General features: G+C 42.2%; 1 protein-coding gene across 4 annotated transcripts in view; it reads left to right on the plus strand.

The window, feature by feature from the left end:
* The window catches only part of SSH2 (slingshot protein phosphatase 2), a 315,105-nt gene that overhangs the window by 78,010 nt on the left and 209,813 nt on the right, over nucleotides 1-27,282 (plus strand). For 2 of the 4 annotated variants that reach the window (XM_055257466.2, XM_055257465.2), the window contains exon 2: nucleotides 5,611-5,691. The exons of the other annotated variants lie outside the window; for them this stretch is intronic. In XM_055257466.2, coding sequence (XP_055113441.2) covers nucleotides 5,611-5,691 — 81 coding nt within the window. The remainder of the gene's footprint in view (nucleotides 1-5,610; nucleotides 5,692-27,282) is intronic. 4 annotated transcript variants of the gene reach the window in all.

Below are 27,282 nucleotides of genomic sequence, written 5' to 3' on the forward strand. Positions count from 1 at the left end.
GTTCCTTAGAAGCTGTTCTGGATTGAAACTTCTTGTTATGGTGCGGATGTTTTTCTTACCAACAATCTTAACCCCTATTTTTCTCCACACAATACTTAGCTAAAGGGACATGTTTCCCCAAGTCATATCCTATCTTTGTAGTTTTTGTGTCCCCATAAAAAGCAAAAAACTGTTTTTGTAACCTGTTCAGTTACCTTTCCCTTTTTGTTTGGTGTTTTACCTTAGCTACTAATAATTCAGCACCCAGAAAAGTGCTTAATACACAGTAGGGGTACAATAAATGGCTCATTGTGAGCTCAGTTGCTTCCAGGTTATGTAGGGAATATGATTTTGTCTTTAAGAATGAAAAACACTTAAGACTTGATATAAGCAAAATTTCCCTTGAAGACAAAAGTTTCTTTGAAAGAAAATTTTAACCCAAATGTATAAGCCTTTTACATCTAGGAAGGAGATTAATATTATTATAGTAATATCTATTATTATTATTAGAAGCAGCAGTAATAGTGGCAACATCAGAAGCTAAGTTATTCTAAATGCTTTTTTTTATTACTTTTTTTTTTGGTAGAAACAGGTGTCTTGCTATGTTGTGCAGACTGGACTTGAACTCCCAGGCTCAAGTCCTCCCACATCAGCCTCTAGAGCGGCTGAGTATCTAGAACTACAGGCACATGTTACCACACCTGGCTGTAAGTCTCTAAATGCTTTTCTTGTGTTATCTCTCATACAATCTTTCCAACAACCCTAATAGATAGATGTTATTGTTGTGCCCATTTTTATGGATGAGGAAACTGAGCTCAAAGAAATTAAGGAATGTGCTCAAAATCACACTGCTAGTAAGTGGCAGAACCAGGATATGAACTCAGTTTAGTTAAGATTTGGGCTTGATACATCCAATGCAAGAATATGAGTTTGACTTTGCCCTCCTCAAAATTCCTGCCAAAGGGACACGCAAAAGAAGAAAATAAAGAAAAGAGAATTGGTATCTGCACTACAAACTGGGGAAGATCACCACCTTCATGCTAGAAGAAACATTGAGGGAATTTACAATATGAAATTCAGGCAATGAGGCTGAGGTAAAGGCCTACCACTGAGAGGTGCTATATATAATTAAGCCCACCTAGGCCAGGCACGGTGGTTCATGCCTGTAATCCCAGCACTTTGGGAGGCCAAGGTGGGCAGACCACAAGGTCAGGAGATGGAGACCATCCTTGTCAACATGGCGAAACCCTGTCTCTACTAAAAATACAAAAATTAGCCGGTCGTTGTGGTGCGCACCTGTAATCCCAGCTACTCGGGAGGCTGAGGCAGGAGAATCACTTGAATCTGGGAGGCGGAGGCTGCAGTGAGCCGAGATTGCACCACTGCACTCCAGCCTGGGCAACAGAGAGTGAGACTCTGGAAAAAAAAAAAAAATCTCTGCAGTGAATTAAGGCTGCATTTTGTATTCCTAGCTTATTAAAAATGTTTGAAACCAGAAATGACTATTTTGTCAAACGCTTTTTAGCATCTATTTAAATAATTGTGTAGTTTAGTAGAGGTCCTAAATATTAATTCGTCCTTGAAATCTTGGAATAAGCCATATCCTCATGAGAAAGACTGTTCACTCTGCAGAACCCGGAAACAATTCAGGAATTAGAATTACAGGTCTTGGCTGGGCATGGTGGCTCGCGCCTCTAATCCCAGCACTTTGGGAGGCCGAGGTGGGCGGATCACGAGGTGAGGAGATAGAGACCATCCTGGCTAACACGATGAAACCCCATCTCTACACGATGAAACCCCATCTCTACTAAAAATACAAAAAATTAGCTAGCGTGTTGGCACGTGCCTGTAGTCCCAGCTACTCGGGAGAGGCAGGAGAATCACTTGAACCCAGGAGGCGGAGGTTGCAGAGAGCCATGATTGCGCCACTGTACTCCAGCCTGGGTGACAGAGACTCCGTCTCAAAAATAATAATAATAATAATAATTACCAGGTCTCAGAAGGCAGGGAAATGAACTTGACCTTTGTCCTTTGTCTTCCTTTAGGTTTCTCAGAATTTAATTTAGAACTAAATATGTTGGTTGCAAGTAAACACTTGTTCCATGAATCAATTATGTTGTAATGCCATCAGCCCACTTTAATGGATACCTTGTATCTTAATGAATTGTTTCAATTGATGAATATATATATAAAGTCTTAAAATAACTTTAGGAATGCAAGTGTGGTTACAGGACCTCTTTCTTGAAAGGTCATTTTTTTTTCTTTGAGACAGAGTGTTGCTCTGTCACCCATTCTGGTGGCGTGATCTTGGCTCACTGCAATCTTCACCTCCCAGGTTGAAGTGATTCTTCTGTCTCAGCCTCCCCAGTAGCTGGGATTACAATTGAGCGCCACCACACCTGGCTAATTTTTGTATTTTTAGTAGAGATGGGTTTTCACCATGTTGGGCAGGCTGGTCTTGAACTCTTGACCTCAGGTGGTCCACCCGCCTCAGCCTCCCAAAGTGCTGTGATTACAGGCATGAGCCACCGTGCCCGGCCGAAAGGTCATTTTGAAAGAGCTAGTGTGGACATCTGAAATATTTATAAGAATGAAAGCTGCAACATCTTAACTAGTGTAATTTGGTTTAATTTCTACTTTTCTCTCTTCAGGTTTGTTTTGTTTTGTTTTTGGAGACAGGATCTAGCTCTGTTGCCCAGGCCAGATGGCAGTGGCACAATTATGGCTCACTTGAAGCCTTGAACTCCTAAACTCAAGTGATCCTCCCACCTCGGCCTCCCAACTAGTTGGGCCTACAGAGGTGTGCCACCATACTTGGCTGATTATTATTATTTTTTTTTTGTCAGGAAGATGGGGTCTTACTATGTTGCCCAGGTAGGTTTCCAACTCCTGGGCTCAAGCTCTCTCCAGTTATTATTATTATTGTTATTATTCATATTTTTGAGATGGAGTTTTGCTCTTATTGCCCAGGCTGGAGTGCTGTGACCATGATCTTGGCCCACTGTAATCTCCACCACCTGGGTTCAAGCAATTCTCCTGCCTCAGCCTCCAGAGTAGCTGGGATTACAGGTGCCCGCCACCATGCCCAGCTAATTTTTTGTATTTTTAGTAGAGACAGGATTTTACCACATTGGCCAGGCTGGTCTTGAACTCCTGACCTCAGGTGATCCACCCTCCTCCCAAAGTGTTGGGATTACAGGCGTGAGCCACCGTGCCCAGCCTCTCTCTAGTTTTTATACTGTGACAGTGACAAGCCACTTTTGATGTGCTTAGTATTATCTATATTAGTATCTGTTGTAGTATGACAGCTTGGGAAGATTGAAAGCAGCTCTGATCTCTACCATTTTAATTCTTTCAAATATTTATTATTAAGCCTTTAGCTTTCCTAATACGAGTTCCAGAGGTCTTCAAATATTTTATATATTTTTTAAGCTAGATGGAGAGTAAATGTTCTTATTTTCCCCCCTCCAAAATATAAGAGAACAAGAATTAAAAAGACTTTACATTTGTAGGATTTTTAACAATGATTTTTGTTTGTTTGTTTGTTTTTTGAGATGGAGTCTCGCTCGGTAGCCCAGGCTGGAGTGCAGTGGCGTGATCTTGGCTCACTGCAACGTCCACCTCCCAGGTTCACGCCATTCTCCTGCCTCAGCCTCCCGAGTAGCTGGGACTGCAGGCGCCCGCCACCACACCCGGCTAATTTTTTGTATTTTTAGTAGAGACAGGGTTTCACCATGTTAGTCAAGATGGTCTTGATCTCCTGACCTCGTGATCCACCCGCCTCGGCCTCCCAAAGTGCTGGGATTATAGGCGTGAGCCACCACGCCCGGCCAACAATGATTTTAAATATTTGGTTATTTCTGATTATTTTCTAAAAGAGGAAGAGAGAGGGACAATGCCAGATGAGACTTGGTTTTAAGACAGAAAACTAAAAGTAGACAAAGGGTCAGAGTAGAAAAAAAATGAGAAGGAAGTAAACCAGGAGCAAGGCTGTTATCAGAAAGAGTAACTCTGAGCTTTACTTTCTTTCATTTAAGTTTCTTTGCACTCTAAAACTCTTATCTCTGAGGGTATACTTCAGATGAAACACAGCACTTACCTGTGAAAAATTAAAGTAGGAATCAACTAGGATAGCCATAAAGTAGTTATAAGTTTCAGCCACTGGTAGTGAGAAGTTTTAATGACGTAAGCTTATGCATCATTGATCCATGTAGGGATAACTCAGTTTCCAGCTGCTGTTAGCTAACAGCAAACATTTGAATAGAATCTAATGAGTCAGAGTTGGAGCCTTTTCTGTTTCCTTTTTTGAGTTGTTAGTCATAGGGAAAAATACTCCTATGTTACCAGCTGATTATTTCACTCCTTTGTCTTATTTTCCTTGTCTTCTAGACAGATTTTTAGAAAGAGATTAGAGAACAGAAGGACAGGTTTTAAATTGTTTTCTGGCGCCTGTTGGGGGACTTGGGTAGGGCATGTCTCCTGGTTCTTTTTTTTTTTTTTTGAGATGGAATCTTGCACTGTCACCCAGGCTGGAGTGCAATAGCGTGATCTCAGCTCACTGAAACCTCCGCCCCCTGGGTTCATGCAATTCTCCTGCCTCAGCCTCCCCAGTAGCTGGGATTACAGGCACACACTGCCACGCCCGGCTAAGATAGATAGGTAGATAGATAGATAGATAGATAGATAGATAGATAGATAGATAGAGATATATATATATTTTTTGTAGTACAGACAGGGTTTCACTATGTTGGCCAGGCTGGTCTCAAACTCCTAACCTCAGGTGATCTGCCCACCTCGGCCTCCCAAAATGCTGGGATTAACAGGCATGAACCACTGTGCCCGGCCTGTCTCTTGGCTTATATGAACACTTGGCAGCAGAGAGCTAATGAGGCTAGGCTAAGAGTTAGATCCCCTAATCAGGCCCTATGCTATATTCTATAGCCTATCTCTAAACAAATACATCAAATGTGTGTCTTTGGATGTGAAGATAAATGAACACAAATCTATCCCCAGGCTGAGAAGAGTTCAGAGTACATACTATAAAGGATTAGCAGCACCATCTTTTTTTTTTTTTTTTTTTTTTTTTGAGATGGAGTCTTGCTCTGTCGCCCAGGAGTGCAGTGGCGCGATCTCGGCTCACTGCAAGCTCAGCCTCCCAGGTTCACGCCATTCTCCTGCCTCAGCCTCCCGAGTAGCTGGGGCCACAGGCGCTGGCCACCACACCCGGCTAATTTTTTGTATTTTTAGTAGAGACCAGGTTTCACCATGTCAGCCGGGATAGTCTCGATCTCCTGACCTCATGATCCTCCCGCCTCGGCCTCCCAAAGTGCTGGGATTACAGGCGTGAGCCACTGTGCCTGGCTAGCAGCACCATCTTTACAGAAAAAGATGTGCTGGCTCTTTCCCCAAATCGGGAAACCACAGGAAATGCTTCACTTGATCAAGCATTCCTCAATCAACTAACCAGTCACCTTGTTGGCGGTATTCTCTCAAAACAGCCATCACTAATCAGAATTGCAGCTTCTCACCTGTGAGCTAACACCACTGACTCAGTGATTTCAGCTTGCTTTTCCCCTCGTGCTTATGGGCCCATTCGTTTGGATCTCTGAAATGATCTTGTTTGTATTACAGAGCTCTCATTTGGAAGACAGTGAATCAGCAGCATTACTTTGCTGTGAATGTGAAGAATCAGAAATCTTTATTGATTCCAATGTACGTAGGTATATGTTTTTATACAGACTTTGGTGATTCAAGTAAAATCTTCTTGGGTAAATTTGGCTATTAAATGCAACTGATATAGTGCCTATTATTTTATCTATTTGACCCCATTCAGCCAAATAGTCTGGGAAGGCAAATAGGTGGCTTAGAATGAGTGTATATATAAACAGTATGGTACATTTATATGTGTAATGCCATGGCAATGACCACTCAAAACTTATTTATCGAAGTAGAAAAAATATGACATCTTGGAACCTTGAGTGAGTCTCCTTCAATAAAGGATGTGACTGTTTTTGTGGGATTTTTTTCCCCTCAGGTACACATTTTTTTAATGGTCAATAGTATTATTCTTTTCCCTGTGGCAACTGCTATGGTATTGGTGCTGCCACAGGGCCTTTATTCCTCACATACATGGGCCTCACATGTCTTAGCTATTGATAACATTAAGCCAAATAGTGTTACAATCACTGGACTGGAAACTCAACCTGATCATCTTAAATGTAGAACTTTATCTAACTACATTTCATGGGATGTTATAAATTTTACTTACCCCTTCTGACCTCCAGCTTACTTACCCACAGAGTCAGGCTGAAGTTAGAGAACAACTTAAATTGACTTACTTTTGTGTGTTGCAGTGAGCACTGGAAATTCTCAGTATATCTTGAGATATAAGTGAACTTCTCCCTGAGTATTGAATGGCCTAGTAGTGATGCGGGACAGGTAATCCCCCAAATTGGGGTTTAGCCCAGGAGGATTCTTAGTTTCACCAGGAAAGAAATCAAAGGCAAACCAGTGGTGTTAGACAGCAATCTTTTATTGAACGGTACTGCTCATTGTGGAACAGCGCTAACGCATAGGTAGTGTACCCAGAGTCTGCAACGTGTGGGCTCTTGGCAACTGTATATATACTCGCTTATACCCACTTTCAGTTACATGTAATTAAGTGGCAGGTTAATGCAAATTGAGGGGTGGGTTATTTAGAACTTTCTAGGAAAGGGGCAGTGACTTCTGGGTCATTGCCATGGCATTTATAAACTGTCATGATGCTGGTGGGAGTGTCCATGCTAATGAGCAATAAGGGCAGCCAGGGATTGCCCTTGTCACAATCTGCTGGTTTTGGCCAGTTTCTTCGCCTTATCCCATCTGGAACAGATCCTACTTTGTTCAGCAGTGTTGTGACCAGAAAACAAGTCCTGCTGGACTCTTGCCTCATTAGTTCATACACATTATTCTACCTTAAAGGGGTGTTGGAAGTATTTTGGAGGGAAGTAAAGGGAAGAGTTGTGGGTCAGGAAAATTAATGAGCTCTCCAACTGTCATTTAGATAACGGTCTCCTATTGAGCGCCGCCCCGCCCCCCAAAAAAAACCTGAGGGGGTCGGCTACAAAAATGCAGACACCGTCCCAGTTGTATTAATGAAAATTAGAAATAGAGAGGACCAGCTGTTTGTGAGAGGCCCTGGTCTCTGCCCACTGCTTCTCCTTTCAGCCCAGATGCCTGACGTTTTTATCTATTTGCTTCTCACTGGCTCTAAGTTGAAGACTTGGTGCCACCTGATTTTTTTTAAGGTGTACTGCCCTTTACTGCGAAGCTTGTGCAGATTAGGGATGGCACTGTGAGGAAAGACTTTATTCAAGCATATTTTTGGACTGTTGTAGCCATAGGAGACTGGGCTGCTCTTGGAATTTTTCCCCTCTATTTTATGAGAAGTTCAAGATGGCCTTGTATCAAACTGAGGTTTAGAAACATAGCAAACCTTTTTCCCACTTGGACATTTTTTTTCTGTGTCTTGCTATAGAATGAATCCTACTTCACAATTTTAAAAAGTAGAGTTTATATAAACCGAATTATAACACATTTCAAAACTGTATTTTTTTTACAGATTTGATTATTTTATATAACTTTACTTGACTTGATCTCTTCCAACACGTAGCCGTCACTAAAACTAGGTTCTACAAACCTTGACCATAAAAAATGAATTCTGCCTGTATCAGGATATTTATTGCTCATAGTAGCACTCCATAAATATTGTTGAAGTTTCACTAATGGAAACTATCTCTTGAAGTAAGATGTGTCTCAAGTATATCACCATATTACTACCTGCACTTAGGCTGGCTTCTTCATCTTCATGTCACAGTGAATGCAGTTACCATTTCAGGACGTCACTCACCTATTTATTTATGCAACTGCACTTCATTCAGTGTTGATGAATCTGGAATGGCATGAGTTAAGTTATTGTGATTCATTAATAGCTGGAGTGGTGTTCATTTTCCTAGTGCTTGCAAACGTTAACTGATGAATCCATGTGAACACTTATTATCAGTATTTTGCAGATGACAAACTGAGGGTGAAAGGTTATAATCTTTGTCTAGTGTCGTGTGATAAGCAGGAGCAGTGCTGACATCAAATCTCAGCTGATAGCCATCATGAGCTCGTCACCAGTGGGCAACCTCATTGATGGAATATGTACCAGTCTCCTTATATGGTATCCTATATAAGATTTATTTTGTTCAGGCTGGGCACGGTGGCTCATGCCTGTAATTCTAGCTCATTGGGAGGCTGAGGTGTGCGGATCACTTGAGGTCAGGAGTTTGAGAAAGCCTGGCCAACATGGTGAAACCCCGTCTCTACTAAAAATGCAAAAGCCGGGCATGGTGGTGCCTGCCTGTAGTCCCAGCTACTTGGGAGGCCACGGCAGGAGAATTGCTTGAACCCAGAAGGCGGAGGTTGCAGTGAGCCAAGATTGCACCACTGCACTCCAGCCTGGGCAACAGAGCAAGACTCCATCTCAAAAAAAAAAAAAAATTATTTTGTTCAGTTTGCAGTGGAGTCCTCTGGACTTATTATACTGGCATATTGTTTCGACTGATTTTGTCTCAAAGAGACTAGTGCATGGGAATCTACATGAAGTATATTTTCATGAAGTTGGACGTGTGGGGAAAAGGTAACTTTAGTTTTAATGGTTTTTCTCCCTTAGAAACAATTAGTTGGGGCCAGGCACGGTGGCTCATGCCTGTAATTCCAACAGTTTGGGAGGCCAAGGCAAAAGGATCACTTGAGCCTAGGAGTTCGAGAGCAGCCTGGGAAATACAGCAAGACCTTGTCTCTACAAAAAACAAAACAATTAGCCGGGCATGGTGGCACATACTTGTAGTCCTAGCTACTTGGGAGGCTAAGGCAGGAGGATACGCCATTACACTCCAGCCTGGACAACAGAGTCAGACTGTCTCCAAAAAAAATAAATAATTAGTTGGGTATATGTATTTACAGATTACTCTGGGTTGCTTTATTTTATTGCCAAGCCTTTAATTCATTTAAGTCAGATTTGTTGTTGTCTTTTCCTCAAGAGACACAAGTTGTTTCATGTACTTGGCTGGCTTTTTAAAGGTGTTAGATCCTCCTCCTGTTTTGTTTGTTCAGGGGGTATTTCCCACACTTTTTTTTTTCCCCTTTTCTCACTTCCCTGTTCCCACCCCCATGTCAAATGGAATTGAAAAGCTTCTTCGTAATTTGAAGCCTTAACCTTGGGGGTGGGGTGGGGGGAAGTTATTTGCAGAGCAAAATGATTGAAATCTCCATTACTTAATTTTCTGCAAAGGAAGTGGTATGGGATCTTGATAACTATTTGAAGTAGAAATACTGATGTAAAGAAGAAGAGTAGAAGATAAAGTCAATCATGGAAGAACTTTCTCTTCAATTTTGGGATAACAGAAGTATGAACTTTCGTTAGTTTTATTCATTCATTTGCTTCTGCATAATTCATTCATTCACCAAGTATTGATTGACTCATGTGCAAATCACTGGGCCCAGGGGAGTAGGGGCCCTTAGAGAAAGTATAATCTACACTTCACAAATTAGTTTTATGGCTATTCGTGGAAAGCCCTGAAAAGGAGAGGAGAAAATCTTTACATGCAGTATGTGGGAAGAAGAGAAGAAATCTGGATAAGTGGAAACAAATTTGGCCGGAGGCCAATTTGGCTGGAGGGCTGGCTGCCTTAGATCTCTTGGGGCTTTCCTGGAAGAGAAGGCAGGAGTGCAGAGAGGCCCCTGCCCCTTTTCTGATCCCACTCAGTCTCCAGTAAACCAGATAATAGATAGAAGCAGCTACTTGCTCCCTCTACTGTGCACAGGTTTGTTAGAGGTCTCCATAATGGGGCGAGGATCTGTCTGCCCCCAGAGAAAGGTGACAGTGTGACTGGAAGAGGTCACAGAGAAAGAAGATACTGGCTTTAGCTGCAGGAGTTTCACCTTGGCTTCAGATAAGAAGGAATGTAGGCAGTGACTAGAGCAGGTTGGGATGCTAGTGACTGCAACAGGCAGAGACTCCTGAGGCTTCTCTTCATTTCCCTCTCCTGTACCCACTGCTATCCTACCTAAAAGGAGGAAGAAGCTCTGAATGAGCTGGGATTCCAATTATTGTGCTTATGGGTGGTCACCTACGAACAACTGGATTCATTTACCATTGTAGGGCTATTTCTTCCCCAGCCTGGTGGTCAGGAAAATATTTGTTCTATTAGTTTATTTCCTAAAAATAAAACTTATTTATCTCATTTCCCTGGTCTTCTCATCCCAACCCCTACCCAACCAAACAGGCAGAAGGTCATATATAGAATAGTCATACTATTTTTATGGTCTGTTTCATTCCTTTGCTTGGTTTATTATATTCTTGAAGGATATAATATTACACTCTGTGCAATCAAAAAAAAGCTTTTATGTTTGAATAGCCCAGTGAAAGGAAGAGATGTTAGCCTTTTGTGTTATTAAAGAAAAGAAAAAGCCACCCCCTAGAATCAAATGTGGAAAAGGCAGATGCAAAGAAAGGAAAGTCTAAAATGTAAGAATTATTTGGTTTAGAATATTTTTACATTTTTAGACTATAGATCTGCATTCTCTTCTAGGGAAGGACAGTGTCTCAGAATACAATATCCTTGTTGATAATCAGCTTCTATGGGATTTTTAACATGGAGTCATTTGAGGAGTGGAAAAATGGCTCGAGGGAGATAGAAGATTTAGCCTAATAGTTCAAGATGAAGGATTTAAGAATTTTTAAAAGTTATCAACATTAGGGTAAACCCTAATTCAAGGCCTGATGTGGAGTAGCCAGTCCTTATAGATTGAAGATAGAACGGACTTCAATTCTCAGGGTTCTTCTGAGATATCCTGTTCTTGTATGTTTTAAGTTTTGGAATGTAGTGTAATGGAATGATCAAAACAATGAATGGTTAGCTCAGAAAGGAAAACTACACTTAGGAGGGGGAAACTGCTATAGTAATTTTTTTTTTTCTCTTGAGACTGAGTCTCCCTCTGTCACCCAGGCTGGAGTGCAGTGGCACGATCTCAGTTCACTGCAGCCTCTACCTCCTGGATTCAAGCAATTCTCATGCCTCAGTCTCTCGAGTAGCTGGGACTACAGGCGTGCGCCACCCATGCCTGGCTAATTTTTTTTATTTTTAACAATTTTTTTTTATTTTTAGTGGAGACGGGGTTTCACCATATTGGCCAGGTTGGTCTCGAACTCCTGACCTCAAGTGATCCACCCACTTCAGCCTCCCAAAGTGCTGGAATTACAAGTGTGAGCCACCGTGCCCAGCCTGCTATAGTAATTAAATCTACTTTTGTAAATCTCTAGAGATTATAAGCAAAAACAAAATAGTAGTGGATGAACATCCAGATACAACAACAAACTGGTTAGCTGGAATGTGGGGATGGTGTTTAAGCCTACAGCAAGCACGTCCTGTCATTCCTGATAATTTGTATTTACCCTCTTCGTTTCTGCTCTCTGTACCATGTGTATTTTCTGTTTATTTTTTCAGACTCATTTGCAGAACACATTTCAGTAGCCAACATACACAAATAGAAAAAGAGGGGAAAAAAGGGGAAATTTGGTGCTAAGAAGATGAGTTTTATTATGAGTTTCAAATGGCCAGTTGGCCAATAGCAAACAGCTGCCCCACAGGAGTTTAGAATTACTTGAATTTTTTCTGCATCACCTCTGCTGCATTGTAGAGAGATTGTTAGGGCCCATCGTCAGACAAAAGATAAAAAAGTGTTGCTAGTGGCAAACATAGTTTTACCATGAACAATATCCTTATTTTTTACTTTGGAAGGGGTCTGATGCAAATTTACACTAATAGGAATATGATGTTAAACTTATTTTGTTCCAGGATAAGATGTAAGAAAGCATAGCTCAATGATTTTATCCCAGAATAATTATTATGAGAAATAATTTTCTTTTAAAAATCTTACGCTCTTGAGTGACATTTGAGGAGAAATAAGATTTGTAGTAATCTTGGGTACAAAGGCTATTTTTGAAATTAGCCTTATTTAACTCAGTGGTTCTCATTGTGGCTGCCCATTAGATAGAATCACCTGATGATCTTTTTTTTTTCTTTTTCTTTTTTTTTTTGACACTGAGTCTCACTCTGTCGCCCAGGCTGGAGTGCAGTGGCATGATCTTGGCTCACTGCAACCTCCGCCTCCCAGGTTCAAGAGATTCTCCTGCCTCAGCCTCCCGAGTATCTGGGATTATAGGTGCCTGCCATGACACTTGGCTAATTTTTGTATTTTTAGTAGAGACAGGGTTTCGTCATGTTAGCCAGGCTGGTCTTGAACTCCTGACCTCAGGTGATCCACCTGCCTCAGCCTCCCTGAGTGCTGGGATTACAGGCATGAGCCACCGTGCCTGGCTCTGAATGATCTTTTAAATTAATAAGAGGGTCTCACCCCCATCCAGTTAACTCAGGATCTCTGTGAGTAGGGCCCAGGTATTGGTATTTTTTAAATGCTTCCAGGATTATTCTAATGTGAATCAAGGGTTAAGAACACTGGTTTGGGCTGGGGACAGTGGTGCACACCTATAATCCCAGCACTTTGGGAGGCTGAGGGGGGAGGATCGCTTAAGCTCAGGAATTCAAGACCAACCTGGGCAACAAAGCAAAACTCCGTCTCTACAAAAAAAAAAAAAAAAAAAAAAAATTAGCCAAGGGGGTGGTGCACTCCCATAGTCCCAGCTACTCGGGAAGCAGAGATGGGACGATCCCTTGAGCCCAGAAGGTTGAGGCTGTAGTGAGCCAGGATTATGCCACTGCACTCCAGCCTGGGTGACAGAATGAGACCCTGTCTCAAGAAAAGAAAAAACAGAAAAAGAACACTGGTTTAACTCTAGCTATGCTAGTTTTTGCACCTCCATATTAGAAATCTAATCTGCAACATTTGTAACATTGTAACATCTGTTCCTTGAGCAGCAGGATAAAATGTGAGATAGACTACAATTTTTTAGGAGTTGGCTGTATGCATTTGATTACTCAGGTACAACACAATTAACTTATATTCTTTCTATTCAGTGAAATTCCTTGGCTAGTCTTCTGTTAAAAGCAAGATACTGAAATGAGATAATCCAAATCTAGTATAAACTTAAGTCAGTGAAGGGTAAGGTTTTCCATGCCTTTTCCATAAGGTATAAAGGGTATAAAGACTTATTCTTCCTGTGTCAACATTGCTAGGGAGCTGGAGTAAAGAAAAAATAATTAAAGATCACTTTATACTTTGTATATTATAATTTTACTGAAGTAAAATATACATACAGAAAAGTGCACTTGTGCTTTTATGTATAACAATGAATTTTCACCAACTGATGTTTTCACAAACACAGGTCAATCCCGAAGTATGTAACCTGTACCTAGATCAGAAAATGGAATATTACAACTCCCCAGTACTATTTCCCCTTTTGCCAATCCCTCCTTGCTCCTTTCAGTCACTACTGACTCACCCTCCCAGCCATCATACACCAGGAATAACCACTTTCCCCACTTCTTGACCATGTGATTTTAATGTGGCGATCAGGCTACGCTCTTTAAAGGGCTCTCTCAGACTTTCAGAATCAAGGGCTCAGCATCATGTAGTAGTTAAAGAGCTCAAGTTCAAGGTTCAGACAACCTGGGTCGGAGCCCAGCTTCACCACTTACTGTGTGACTTCACTCTAAGCCTCATTTCCCCATCTATAAAATGGGAATAATAATAGTACCTATCCCATGGAGTTGTTGGAATTAAATGAGATAACTTATGTAAAGTGCTTAGAGGGCCTGGTGCATTATCTGTGCCAAGTAGAGAGCAAGGCAGATGCAGGATTCCCTCATGTCACCAGCTTTTCAACAGAGTCAAGGCAGTGCCACTGTTGTCTGCAGACATAATGAAGTTCATACTTCAGCTCTGGAGAAAAGGAAGAAGAAAAAGTGGGCATCCTGACAATCTTCCATTTTCTTCACCATCCCTAATTTGGCTTGTGGCTTGGCTAACTTGTGACAGCTTCTAAAATATATTATTCAAATACATGAAATGGCTATTGAAAGGCCAAAAATATTCTCTTATACGTCTTTATATTATCAATAGCTCTTAGCACGGTGATTTAATTGTAAATTGCACATAGTTGATGCCTTGGCTAAAGGAATCTAAAATGATACTTTAGACACACCATGCTCTCCTGTGCTGGATTTGTATTGGTCTGGCTCCTGATCCCTCTTTTTACCAGAGTTGTATTTTTGAAACATCTGGCATGTTTCAAAGAATGCAGAAGGTGGCAGTGAAATAATTTGTAGGCAGAAACAAGGAGCCTCGGCCAAATTTGCAAAATTAACCAAATAAAAGCTCCAACTAGTTGAGTTATTCTATAATCTGAGGCAGGTCCTGCTCAGGTATATTGTCCTCTTATTTTGGTTTGGGAGACCAAGGAAAACAGGAGGAGTTGTAGGTTTTCTCAGATTTTTAAGATTATAGTTTGGGAAAAATTTACCGTTTGGAAAGGGTGGGGGAGGGGAAGGACCCCTTACTATGAGTACTTACCATGTGACACTCATTGTGCTAAATGCTTTTTATACAGTTTAGTGTTGAATCCAAGTCTTTGAGGCAAATACTTTTAGTAGTCCCTGTTTAAAGGTGAGGAACCAGGCTTGCTTAAGGTATGTGACCATGCTGGTAGTGACAGCTAAGTCTGCCTGACACTGGCAGCCTGAGCTCTTTAAAAACCAAACACCGCATGTTCTCACTCATAGGTGGGAATTGAACAATGAGAACTCATGGACACAGGAAGGGGAACATCACACTCCGGGGACTGTTGTGGGGTGGGGGGAGGGGGGAGGGACAGCATTAGGAGATACACCTAATGCTAAATGACGAGTTAATGGGTGCAGGAAATCAACATGGCACATGGATACATATGTAACAAACCTGCACATTGTGCACATGTACCCTAAAACCCTAAAGTATAATAAAAAAAAAAAAATAAAATAAATAAATAAATAAAAACAAAACTTATGCTGGATCGCCTTTGCCCTTGAATGTAATGTTGTTATTCTGGTGCTAGGAGGTCAGGGTCAAATGCAGTAGTGATTCTCAACTCTAGTTTTATACAAGAATAATCTGTAGAGTTTATTTTAAAAATATAGAAACTTAAGTCTCACTTTAGGAAGTTTCTTGTTCAGTAGGTCTTAAATGAGACCTGACATATTTCTTCTTCACAAAGGTCCATAGGTGATTGTGTGCCAGAGTTGAAAATCACAATTCTCAGAAATTCCCTAGTGGGGAATTATAAGATTACAGATCTGGGGGCATCTGAAGACTGAATTTGGAACATTGTAAAGATACATTGTTATTGGAAGTACAGGGAAGAAAGAGTTAGCTTAATAATCAAGTTTCCTATTTCAGGAGGTAATGTTACAGGATCCTTGGGGTGTTGCTTTGCCAGCCAGAAACCTCTGTGGCCAATGGCACCTTTGCCCAACTTTTGCTCTGGCCTGTTGGGCTCATTCCGCCCACTCGGCCTGGCAGGTTACACGCTACCGGCCTGGATCCCATACCTGCCAAGGGCGAGCCAGGCATGGGGTGGCTGGGGGTGTGTAAGCAAGGGTCCAGCGACTGTGCACAGCCAGGCACGCTGGCTGCAATGGGAGAGGCAGAGCCTGATCTTTTGGCTTGGTATGACATCAGCCCCTGTTGGCATGGTGATGGAGGCCTGGCATACCATAAGCAGCTTCCACGGCTGACACCGGGGAACGTGATGTCTCCCGGAAGCTTAGAGATGCCAGGAACCACAGATCCCTAAAGAGGGTGTCACAATCCTGGCTCATTGAGCTCCTAGGTCTGGGTTCCCCAAAGGGCCGCAGCTCTTCTCTCCTTATTGTCACCTGCAACATGGTGAGCAAGGGGCATGTTTCAGCCCTGTTTGTGTTACAGCTCTTATAGCTCCACCATTCGGCAGGTCCCGAATTCTTGTCCTGTGTCCAGGAAGAATGAGGTATGCAGACAAGTGGAGGGTGTGCAAGGTGAAGAGATGCTTTATTGAGCGATAGAACAGCTCAGAGGAGACCCACAGTGGGTAGCTCCTCTTCATAGCCAGGGTGTCGTTCAGCTCTCAGCGGAGAGGGTGGCCCCTCTTTGCTAGGCAGGTCATCCCGATGAGTGTTCAGCTTCAATAGAGAGGGTAGCTCCTCTCTGCAGGCAGATCATCCCGTCCTCTCTTCTGGTCTGGCTGAGTCCGGGGCTTTTCATGGGCCTCAGAGGGAAGGAAGTGCATGCCAATTGGTTCATGAGTGGACATGGGCAGCCCAGAAAAAGCACTACAAATTCCCACTGCAGTCTACGGGACCAGCAGCCTGGCCTCCATGCTTCAGGTCCTTCGTGGCTTGCAGGTGGGACTTCACCAGGGACTGACCACCGTCTGCCTAGGAGCCTGCCTGCATCCTGCTTCCATTCATGGTGCCCAGGCTGTTCATGCCAAGGGGCACCTGCAGGCCAACACCAAGCTGCCCTTGGCCTGCCCCCTCAGCCTCCGTCTCATGCTTGTCAGTGCCCAAACCCAGTGTCTGGAGGGATCAGGGTGCCAGGTGGCTGGCATGTCAGTACTGCCTCGAGCGTGCACACACCTGGCCGGGTTGCACCAGTGCCCAGGCTCAGCCTCAGCTTTGCTCCATGATCAGAGTGGGCACCAACAGCCAGGAGAAGCCAGACAGTGAGAGTAGGCACTTCGAAGCCTGCTGGGGAAGGAGGGGCCTTCCTGGGCCCTCAAAAGTATACAGATGCCTGGGTCTGCAGCCGAGGTTTGGGCAGCTGCAGCTGTGCCTGGGAGGGCAGGGCTCCTGCCTGCTCCAGGCTCCCAAGAGCACAGGGGTGCCCAGGTTGCAGCCTCGGCTCCTGCAGCTGCAGTTGTGCCTGGGGAGCTCCCACCCTGCTAGGTTGGAAGGGACAGGGCTTCCGCTTTTCCCCAGGTCCCCCCAGCTCCATGGAGTGCGCAGCCCTGGCCATGCCTCCTCTTTGCGTTTCCCTTGCAGTGGCAGCAGGCAAGATGCAAGTGGCACAGTGACCCCAGCCAACCCTGTGCAAACAAACCTGATGCTCCTGGGACCAGCCCTGCAAGTCTTGGCTGTGCCTTTGTCTGGGTTCTCACAGGCTCCTGAGATGTGGCAGGGAGCAAGACTGAGGCCACAGCAGAGGCTCTGGGCCTGGGAGAGTGGGTCCTGTCCAGCCGTGCAAGGGTGGGGTGGTGCAGTTGGCTGCCTCGGGGACATGGGCCACAGGGGTCCCACCACCACCACTGCTGCTCCCATAGCTGCTCCTGCTGCCACCACCCATGCCTCCCCACTACAGCTGGCAGCTACAATGGATGGCCCACCGCTGCCACCAGTAAGATGGTATCTATCACTGGAAATTGGATATTACTGGGGTGTTTTATAGCCAGATTAATTTTTTCCATTCTTTCCGTGAATTTCTGGAGTGCTGCCACTATTGTACTCCAGCACAATCTTTCTGAACCCTAGTTTGCTATCTAAGATGTCTGTTTTCTTTTTTTTTTTTTTTTTTTGAGACAGAGTCTCACTGTGTTGTGTCACCTAGGCTGGAGTGCAGTGGCATGATCTCGGCTCACTGCAACCTCTGCCTCCCAGATTCAAGTGATTCTCCTGCCTCAGCCTCCCAAGTAGCTGGGACTACAGGTGCTTGCCACCACACCTGGCTAATTTTTATATTTTTAGTAGAGAAGGGGTTTCACTATGTTGGCCAGGCTGGTCTCAAACTCCTGACCTCAGGTGATCCGCCCTCCTCAGCCTCCCAAAGTGCTGAGATTATAGGCATGAGCCACCACGCCCAGCCTAAGATGTCTGTTTTCTTAGTGCTGAATGTAAAGTCCTGGTGAAGCTGTAATTTCAAAGCTATTAGGCAAGAAGTGTTAACCTTGGAGAGAGCAATGGGTGACCCCGATTAAGACAAATGTCATGAGAGTTGTAAATTTAACAAATTCTTCATCTCAGTGGGTCCTGTCTGCTGAGTCACTCCTAATGCCTTTTGTATATTTTCTGTAATCTCAACAGTGTGCTTTGGCAGTACAAAAGGGGTAGTAATTTTTCCTCTCACTTTATAATTAGAAAAGTAGAGTTACAAAGGCCATGACTTGCTGTTAAAACTAAAAATAACTGAAAAGATGGCTAACATTTCTTGAGCACTACCATGTGCCTGATTAGTAAAAACAAATGTTCGTATGTACATTATTTCACATTACATTTCTGATGTCAGTAGTATTATCCCTGTTCTAAAAGAGATATTCTTGTTTTCTGAGTTTTGAGAAAACTGAGCTTATTTATTCCACAATTATTTAAGTCTACTCTGTGGCAGGCACTACACTAGGCAATGGGTATCCAGTGATGAACAAAGCAAACTCTGCCCTTATGGAATTTACAGTCCATTGGGGAAGGCACAATAAAAAACAAATATTCAATTACAGAATATGATAATGTTATGAAAAATTCAAATGGAAAAAGGATGATAAGATTTATCATTTAGATAAAGGATGTTCAAGAAGGGCCTCTCTAACATGGTGATATATTTAAGGGATATATTTAAGGGATTTGCTTAGGATCACACATCTATTAAGTGATGAAGTTCAAGTCTGATTTCCAAGGCTATGTTCACCATGCCATTTTGCCTGTCTGATATGTACTTGGAATCCACCCCAGGGTTGTGACTCACATCTCTGGTCATATAAGCATTCATACCACGACTCTGTACCAGATTTTCAGAAGAGGCATTATAAAATTTATAAATAATAAATTATTAATAATAATTCTTTGAAAAGAAACATGTCTCCTAAAGTGCTTCCTTTTTTTTTTTTTGAGACGAGGTCTTGCTCTGTTGCCCAGGCTGGAGTGCAGTGGTGCAATCTCAGCTCACAGCAAGCCCCGCCTCCCGGGTTCACGCCATTCTCCTGCCTCAGCCTCCCAAGTAGCTGTGACTACAGGCACCCGCCACCACGCCTAGCTAATTTTTTTGTATTTTTAGTAGAGATAGGGTAAAATGTTTCTTTAAGGAGAGCCCAGGAGGCAGCAGGGACAAGGGAAAGAGAAGAAAGGGCTATAAACAGTATATGAATTTCAGTAAATTTTAGAGAGAGACACAGCTCCAAAGAAGCTGAAAATCTGCTCTAGCTGCACTAGGTGCATTTGCATGAGGAAGTGCCCTCCTATCATGCATGAGCTGGGGCTGGAAATTCCACTTTGGATCAACATCTTATTTCCTGATCTTACTTGAACTTAATTTGCAGGGCCTGGTCCAGGAGCTGAGCAGAAGACTGCTCATGGAGGAAGCTGACTATGAAGTGTTTGATGATGGTTAGAATCTTAAGGTATCTGGAAAGAATGTGGGTGAAAGGGAAACTGCTCTTGGTAAGGGAAAGGACCAAGGTGAACAATGAAATACAACCTTGAATTTGAATGCTATGGTCTTCTTCTGAGTCCAGTGCAATGCCGTTTTAGCTAAGTTTTGTTGTTGTTGTTGTTGTTGTTGTTGTTGTTGTTGTTGTTTTAGGGTTTTCCAACAGAGTTCTTCTGAAATGCCCTTTGCTCCAAAAGAATCTGTCCACTTACTCTTTTTGCCCCAAAGAAATAACAGCAATTCTTAGGCTAGTCAGATTCTGTAGAAGTGTGATGCAGTTTTTCTGATTCTGGATTATAAACCTGCTTAGATTTGAATAATGCCTAGTGAGAATTTCTGTTTGGAAAGGTTTCATATACTATATTCATATATGCATCTTACTTGATGATTGGTTGTAAAGATTATAAATTGATTTAATCCTGGCAATGTGACATTTTAATCAAGAGTTATAATAATGATCAAATGCTTTGACCCAGAAATCTAACTCTTGAATATTTCCTCTGAGGAAATAATATTTTTCAAAAAGGATATGTACTAAAATTTTAATGAATATGTTAGTAATGAGAGGAGGGAATGGTTAAGTAAACTATGGTAACATAATGAAGCCATTAAAGTGAAAAACTTAATTAAAACTATATAGTTCCATGAGAAATTTTATAATTAATATTAAATAAATGGAAAAAAATTAAGTTGCCTCTCTACCTCACTCTGTGACAAAATATAGATGGATCTGAGAATTAAGTGTAAAAAATTGGTCACCACAAGGAAGATCATGTAGGAGAATTTTTTTATAATCTTAGAGTAGGGAGGATCTTTTTATGACACAAAACCCAGAAACAATAAAAGAAAACATTGCTAAATTCAAGTACATAAAGTAAAAAAATCTACATTAAAAGATCTTACAAACAAAGTCAAAACCACAGGTTGGGAAAAAGACTTTCAACACATGACAAAGAACTATTTTCTATAATACATAATGTGTTCTATAATATTTTTAAATTTTTGATATTTATGTATACATAGTAGGTATATATATTTATGGGGTAAATGAGGTATTTTGATACTGGCATACAATGTGTAATAATCACGCCAGGGTAAATGGGGTTTCCATCACTTCAAGCATTCATCATTTCTTTGTTACATACCAATTCAATGTGATATCAAACTTATTTTTATCTTTACCTGTTTGAGAGGTAAAAACAATGTATTAGATATGAGAACTATTGAATACTTTTTTCAAATGTTGAGGAGCCATTTGTATATCTTTTTCTTCTGTGAAAGTCGTTTAACTTCTTTTGTGTATTTTTCTATTGTGTTTCTGATATTTAAAAAATATTATATCAAGTTAATTTGTCATCAGTTTAAAATAACGGGTTACAAGATGTTATTTGCAACCTTCATGGGTAACCTCAAATCAAAAAACCTACAATAGATACACAAAAAACATAAAGCAAGACATTAAAACATAACATCAAAGAAAATAACTTTCAAAAAAGTGAGGGTAGGAAGGGAAGGAGGCAGGGAGGGAGGGAGGGAGGGAAGGAGGCAGGGAAGGAGGCAGGGAGGGAGGAAGGGAGAGAGGGAGGGAGGGAAGGAGAAAGGGAGGGAGGGAGGAAGGAAGGGAGGGAGGAAGGAAGGAAGGGAGGCAGGGAGGGAGGGAGGGAAGGAGTCAGGGAGGGAGGGAAGGAAGAAAGGGAGGGAGAGAGGGAAGGAGGGAAGGAAGGAAAGAGGGAGGGAGGGAAGGAGGGAAAGAGAGGGAAGGAAAGAAGGAGGGAGGGAGGCCGGGCGCGGTGGCTCACGCCTGTAATCCCAGCACTTTGGGAGGCCGAGGCGGGTGGATCACGAGGTCAGGAGATCGAGACCACGGTGAAACCCCGTCTCTACTAAAAATACAAAAAATTAGCCGGGCGCAGTGGCGGGCGCCTGTAGTCCCAGCTACTCCGGAGGCTGAGGCAGGAGAATGGCCTGAACCCGGGGGGTGGAGCTTGCAGTGAGCCGAGATTGCGCCACTGTGCTCCAGCCTGGGCGACAGAGCGAGACTCCGTCTCAAAAAAAAAAAAAAAAAAAGGAGGGAGGGAGGGAGGAAGGAAGGAAAGAAGGAAGGAAGGAAGGAAAAGACAACCAGAAAACAAATAACAAAATGACAACAGTAAGTCCTTACTTATCAATAGTAACATTGAATGTAAATGGACTAAACTCTGCAATCAAAAGACATAGAATAACCTAATAGAGAAAAAACAAGATCTAATGATCTGTTGCCTATAAGAAACATACTTCACCTATAAAGACACACATAAAGATAAAGGGATGGAAAAAGATATTCCATGCTAATGGAAACCAAAAAAGAGCAAGATATCAGATAAAATAGATTTCAAGACAAAAACTATAAAGAGAGACAAAGAGAGGCCGGGCGCGGTGGCTCACGCTTGTAATCCCAGCACTTTGGGAGGCCGAGGCGGGCGGATCACGAGGTCAGGAGATCGAGACCACGGTGAAACCCCATCTCTACTAAAAACACAAAAAAAAAAATTAGCCGGGCGTGGTGGCGGGCGCCTGTAGTCCTAGCTACTCGGAGAGGCTGAGGCAGGAGAATGGCATGAACCCAGGAGGCGGAGCTTGCAGTGAGCCGAGATTGCGCCACTGCACTCCAGCCTGGGTGACAGAGCGAGATTCTGTCTCAAAAAGAGAGAGAGAAAGAGGATCATCATATAATGATAAAGGAATTAATTCAGCAAGAGGATATAACAATTGTAAATATATATTTACCCAACATTAGAGCACTCCAATATATAAAGCACATATTATTAGAGTGAAAGAGAGAGATGAACCCCAATACAATAATAGTTGGATACTTCATCATTCCACTTCCAATATTGGAAAGATGATCCAGACAGAAAATCAAAGAAACAACAGACCTAATCTGCACTATAGACCAAATGGAACTAATAGATATTTACAGAACATTTCTTCCAATGGCTACAGAATACACATTTTTTCTCAGCATATGGAGCATTCTCAAGAACAGACCATATGTTAGACCACAAAACCAGTCTTAACAAAATAAAAGAAAAAACATGGCTGGGCTCTGTGGCTTACACCTGTAATCCCAGTGCTTTGGGAGGCCGAGGCAGGCAGATCACTTGAGGCCAGCAGTTCAAGACCAGCCTGGCCAACATGGCAAAACTCTGTCTCTACTAAAAACACAAAAATTAGCTGGGTGTGGTGGTGCACACCTGTGATCCCAGCTGCTCGGGAGGCTGAGGCACAAGGATCGCTTGAACCGGGGGGATGTTGCAGTGAGCTGAGATCATGCCACTCCACTCCAGCCTGGGCAACAGGGTAAGACTGTCTCAAAAAAAGAAAAGAAAGAAAAAACTAGAAAACCAAAGAAAATTGAAATCAAGTATCTTCTCTGACCACAATGGAATAAAACTAGAAATCAGTAACAAGAGGAACTGTGGAAACTATATAAACACATGGAAATTAAACAGTATGCTCCTGAATGACCAGCAGGTCAATGAAGCAGTTAAGAAAGAAATTTTAAAATTTCTTGAAACAAATGGGTAGAACAAAATTTTATAGCCATCATTCATTTATTCAAACATTACTTAAAGGAAAAACAGGGCCAGGCTCACGCCTGTAATCCCAGCACTTTGGGAGGACAAGGCAGGAGGGTCACTTGGGCGCAGGACTTCAAGACCAGCCTGAGCAGCATAGGGAGACTCCATCTCTACCAAAAATTAAAAAAATTAGCTGGGTATGGTGATTCCAGCTACTCAGGAGGCTAAGGTGGTGGGAGGATCCCTTGAGTCCAGGAATTCAAGGCTGCAGTGAGCTGTGATAGCACCACTGCACCCTCACCTGGGCAACAGAGCGAGACCCCATGTCGAAAAAAAACAGAAAGAAGATAGCTCTTATCCTCAAATGCCCAAAGCCTAGAAAGACAGATTTATAAGTAAGATGATTGAAATACAGTGTGGTAAGTACAGTAATAGAGAAAATGTGTATAATAGGTACAGTTGCAGCACAAGAAGAAAATAGTCCATTCCTTGCCAAATTTGAAAAATGAGCAAAACTTACATATACGCTCTGATTACAACCACATAAAAACTATACATAAATAAATAACAAAAGAGGAATGAAAACACACAAAAGAGGCCTTAAGTATAAACGGTTGCAGCTAGGCACAGTGGCTTACACCTGTAATCTCAGCACTTTGGGAGGCCAAGGCTAGTTGATCACCTGAGGTCAGGAGTTGGAGACAGCCTCGCCAACATTGTGAAACCCCATCTCTACTACAAATACAAAAAACAAACAAACAAACAAAAAAAAACTTGGCGTGGTGGCACATGCCTGTAACCCCAGCTACTCAGGAGGCTGAAGCAGAAGAATCGCTTGAACCCAGGAGGCGGAGGTTGCAGTGAGCCGAAATCGCACCGTTGCACTTGAGCAACAAGAGCAAGACTCCGTCTTAAAAAAAAAAAAAAAACAGTTGCATTCTGTTGGTGAGATGCCAAGAGGTGTCAAAGTTGTTTTATTGGTATCTTATAGTGAAAAATTTTAAAATTCACTTTAGACTTAAAAATAAGCCGGGATTCTTTGGAGTCTTACGTCTAGATTAGCGTCTCTTATTTGTAATCTTAAAGATGAAAATATAGGAAATACTGTATTTGCCCTAAGTTAATACAGGAGAGAAAGAGGTTTTTATCACACACATTCTTCTACCTTTTCCCCCCTCAATTTAAGTCTGAATCTCTGCAGGCTACTGTGAAGAGCCTTGGAACTGAGTAGCATATAGGTTATGTCCACAGAAGTGTTCATTGTCCTTTGGGGGAGGTTTCTTTCTACATGTAACTGCTTTTTTCCTTCTCAAATTTCTTTAACACTAGCAGACCCTCACCCGGGTCTGCTAGATGCCTTAAAGGTGAGCTGCAAAGCAGCCACAACTATATCAAACAATTCTGGCACCCAGAATTTATGGCTCATCCTGTTATAAGCTCCATATAACAAGTAAAAATTAAAATCCACTGGCACATTAATCAAATGTAATGTTGCTATGTAGTAATAATTTAAATTCTACCATGCAAAGTTATGCCCAGGACTTATGATCAGCCTCCATCTCTCATTGTCATGCATTAAAGCACTACTGCTTCATTTCCTTCCCCATTTGTGGTTTCCACTAGTCTGGTTCTACATCTCTATCTTGAACTAATTAAACTGGCTCAGACTGGAGCAGCTGTACCAGGCATAATACCAAAAGGAGAGCAGAACTGGCCTGGGTACTTCCTTCATTGACTGTGTTTACTCTTTCTTGCCTGACCCCTATGTCTTAAGGGCATGACCTTAGCTCCCATTTCTTATGTATATGATTACCTTTCACTCATTTATTCTTTTAGCCAATATGTGCTGAGTACCTCCTATGTGCTAGACACTGCACTGGTTGCTGAGGATATAGTGGTGCATGTGATAAACCATAAACATGATTCTTCCCTTTGAAACTTACACTCTAGTGGAGAAAGGTGGGATTAAACAGCTAATTATGCAGTGAAATTTTAAATTATGACCAATTCTGCAAATCGGAAAGTATACAATTCTATGAGAATATAGCAATCAGGGACCTAACCTGGCTTGGGGGAAAAAGTGATGTTAAGGTTCATGGTCAAGGGAAAGCTTTCTTGGGGAAATGGTATTTTGAGTTGTACTCTAATGATGAGTTGAAGTCAACCAGGGAAAAGTTAGGTGGGGAAGACGCGAAGAAAAAACTTACAGATCGGGAAACTGGCACATTCAAGGAACTGACAGAAGGTCAGTAAGGCTGGAACAAAGAAAATAAGGGAGAAAATAACTCAAGCTGGTGCTGATAAAGTCAGCAAAAGGCCAGATGCTGCAGCCTTATAAACTAAGTCAAAAATCTTGATCTTGGCCGGGTGCGGTGGCTCACACATCTAATCCCAGCACTTTGGGAGGCCGAGGCGGGCGGATCAGCAGGTCAGGAGATCGAGACCATCCTGGCTAACACAGTGAAACCCCGTCTCTACTAAAAATACAAAAAATTAGTCAGGTGAGGTGGCAGGCGCCTGTAGTCCCAGCTACTCGGGAGGCTGAGGCAGGAGAATGGCATGAACCTAGGAGGCGGAGCTTGCAGTGAACCGAGATTGCACCACTGCACTCCAGCCTGGGCGATAGAGCGAGACTCTGTCTCAAAAAAAAAAAAAAAATCTTGATCTTTATTCCTTGGACGACAAAAAGCCACTGAAGAGTTTTCAGCTGGGGAGTGACCAGGTTGAGATTTTTAAAAAATATTTGCCTGTCTTTGCTATGGAGAATGCGCTTCTATATGAGCACAACTATTTCCCCCAGCAATCAGTACAATGTCTAGCACATAGGAGGTACTCTGTACATATTGGTTAAAAGAAGAATAAATGAGTAATAGGTAACATATACACAATAAATGGAAGCTAAAGTCATACCCTGAAGAAAGAGGTCAGGCAAGGAAACATGAATACAGCAGCGAAGGAAGAACCCAGGCTCCCTTCTTCCCTCTCTCCTCTCTCCATATATATATGTACACACACACACACACACACACACACACACACAAGCCATCGACAGTTGGGGCTTCATATCCCTGTGATTTAGTTTGGTTAATCACTTGTCAGGGAATGGAGCTCTTAATAAAAGGGAAGTTGACAGAATGGTAGTATGTTGTTATGGTGTGGTGGTAAAGCATGTATATGACCCTAGTTAAGTTACTTTTCTTCTGTCTTAATTTCTTCATCCAAGGAATGGAAATGATAAATAGTATACCTACCTTGGAGGATTAGTGTGAAGATTAAATGAGATAATGGTTGCAGAGCACTTCAACTAAGGCCTGGCACATTGTTAGCCTTTCATAAACAGCCACTATTACAATCTAACAATCTCATGAAGGGTTCAGATGTCCCTCTGAGATCCACCCACTTTTTGTGGCTCATGGAGTAGCACTCCATTCATGGGTCACATGTGGACTTGTCTAGCCTACACTAATGGACTTTAGGACTCTAGACTCAAATGGTAGAGAAACATGTATATGGTTTAATTTTACAAATGTCATTTGGAGATGGAAATGGAAGTAGAAGGGTTGCTTACTTTAACCCCACTGGGGTTTTGCTTTGAAGCTGGCTTTTCACAAACACCAGTGAGAAGGTTCTGTCACTTGCAGGAAATGACAGAATGTAGTTAGTTGCTTGGAAACATCTGTGTCTCTTTGTTTCCCACAATACTAGGTAACGACTGTAATTATACTGCTGAACAAAGCTTCAGGTTGATCAAGGTTAATTGTTGACAGTCTTTGAAATGTTAATAATGTCTCCCCAAAAACTGCTTTACCAAAATAGATTGTTCTAGCTTCACAAAAGATTTAAATACCATTGATTTATTTCATTCAGCAATATGTAATTCTAGGCCTGGAAACTGGGATCTTCTGATTTAATATTTTCTAAGGAATTGGTACCCAGAAAATGTGTTTTCTCTTCTGCTTTAAAGTTTGCCAAATCACTTGCTTCCAGGGATTCTCAGTGCCTGACTTTTGTCTTTAGCCTTTTCTCTAAAACACACATTTCTGCTTTTGATCCAATTTTGTGGAACTAGGAAGAGGGATTAAAGCATGCCATCTTTCTGTAGGAGATCTAGGGAGTTTTGAGTGGTTGGGAATCTATTCTAAAAGTTCACAGTGGATTCAGACCCTGCTGAGAAAGTCTTTACTTTGTATTTAAATTTGTCGTGTAGCTTAAGAAGATAAAAGAGCAGGATTCTTAAGGGGGTTTTGCTGCCAAGTGCTACAAAAGGAAAAATTAAAAGTTTCTTGTGTAGTCAATGAGAGTTCATTGCAATCAAGATCACTTACTGAATTTG

This window comes from Symphalangus syndactylus, chromosome 20 (assembly GCF_028878055.3).
Source record: "Symphalangus syndactylus isolate Jambi chromosome 20, NHGRI_mSymSyn1-v2.1_pri, whole genome shotgun sequence".
In the NCBI taxonomy this organism is placed as follows: Eukaryota; Metazoa; Chordata; class Mammalia; order Primates; family Hylobatidae; genus Symphalangus; species Symphalangus syndactylus.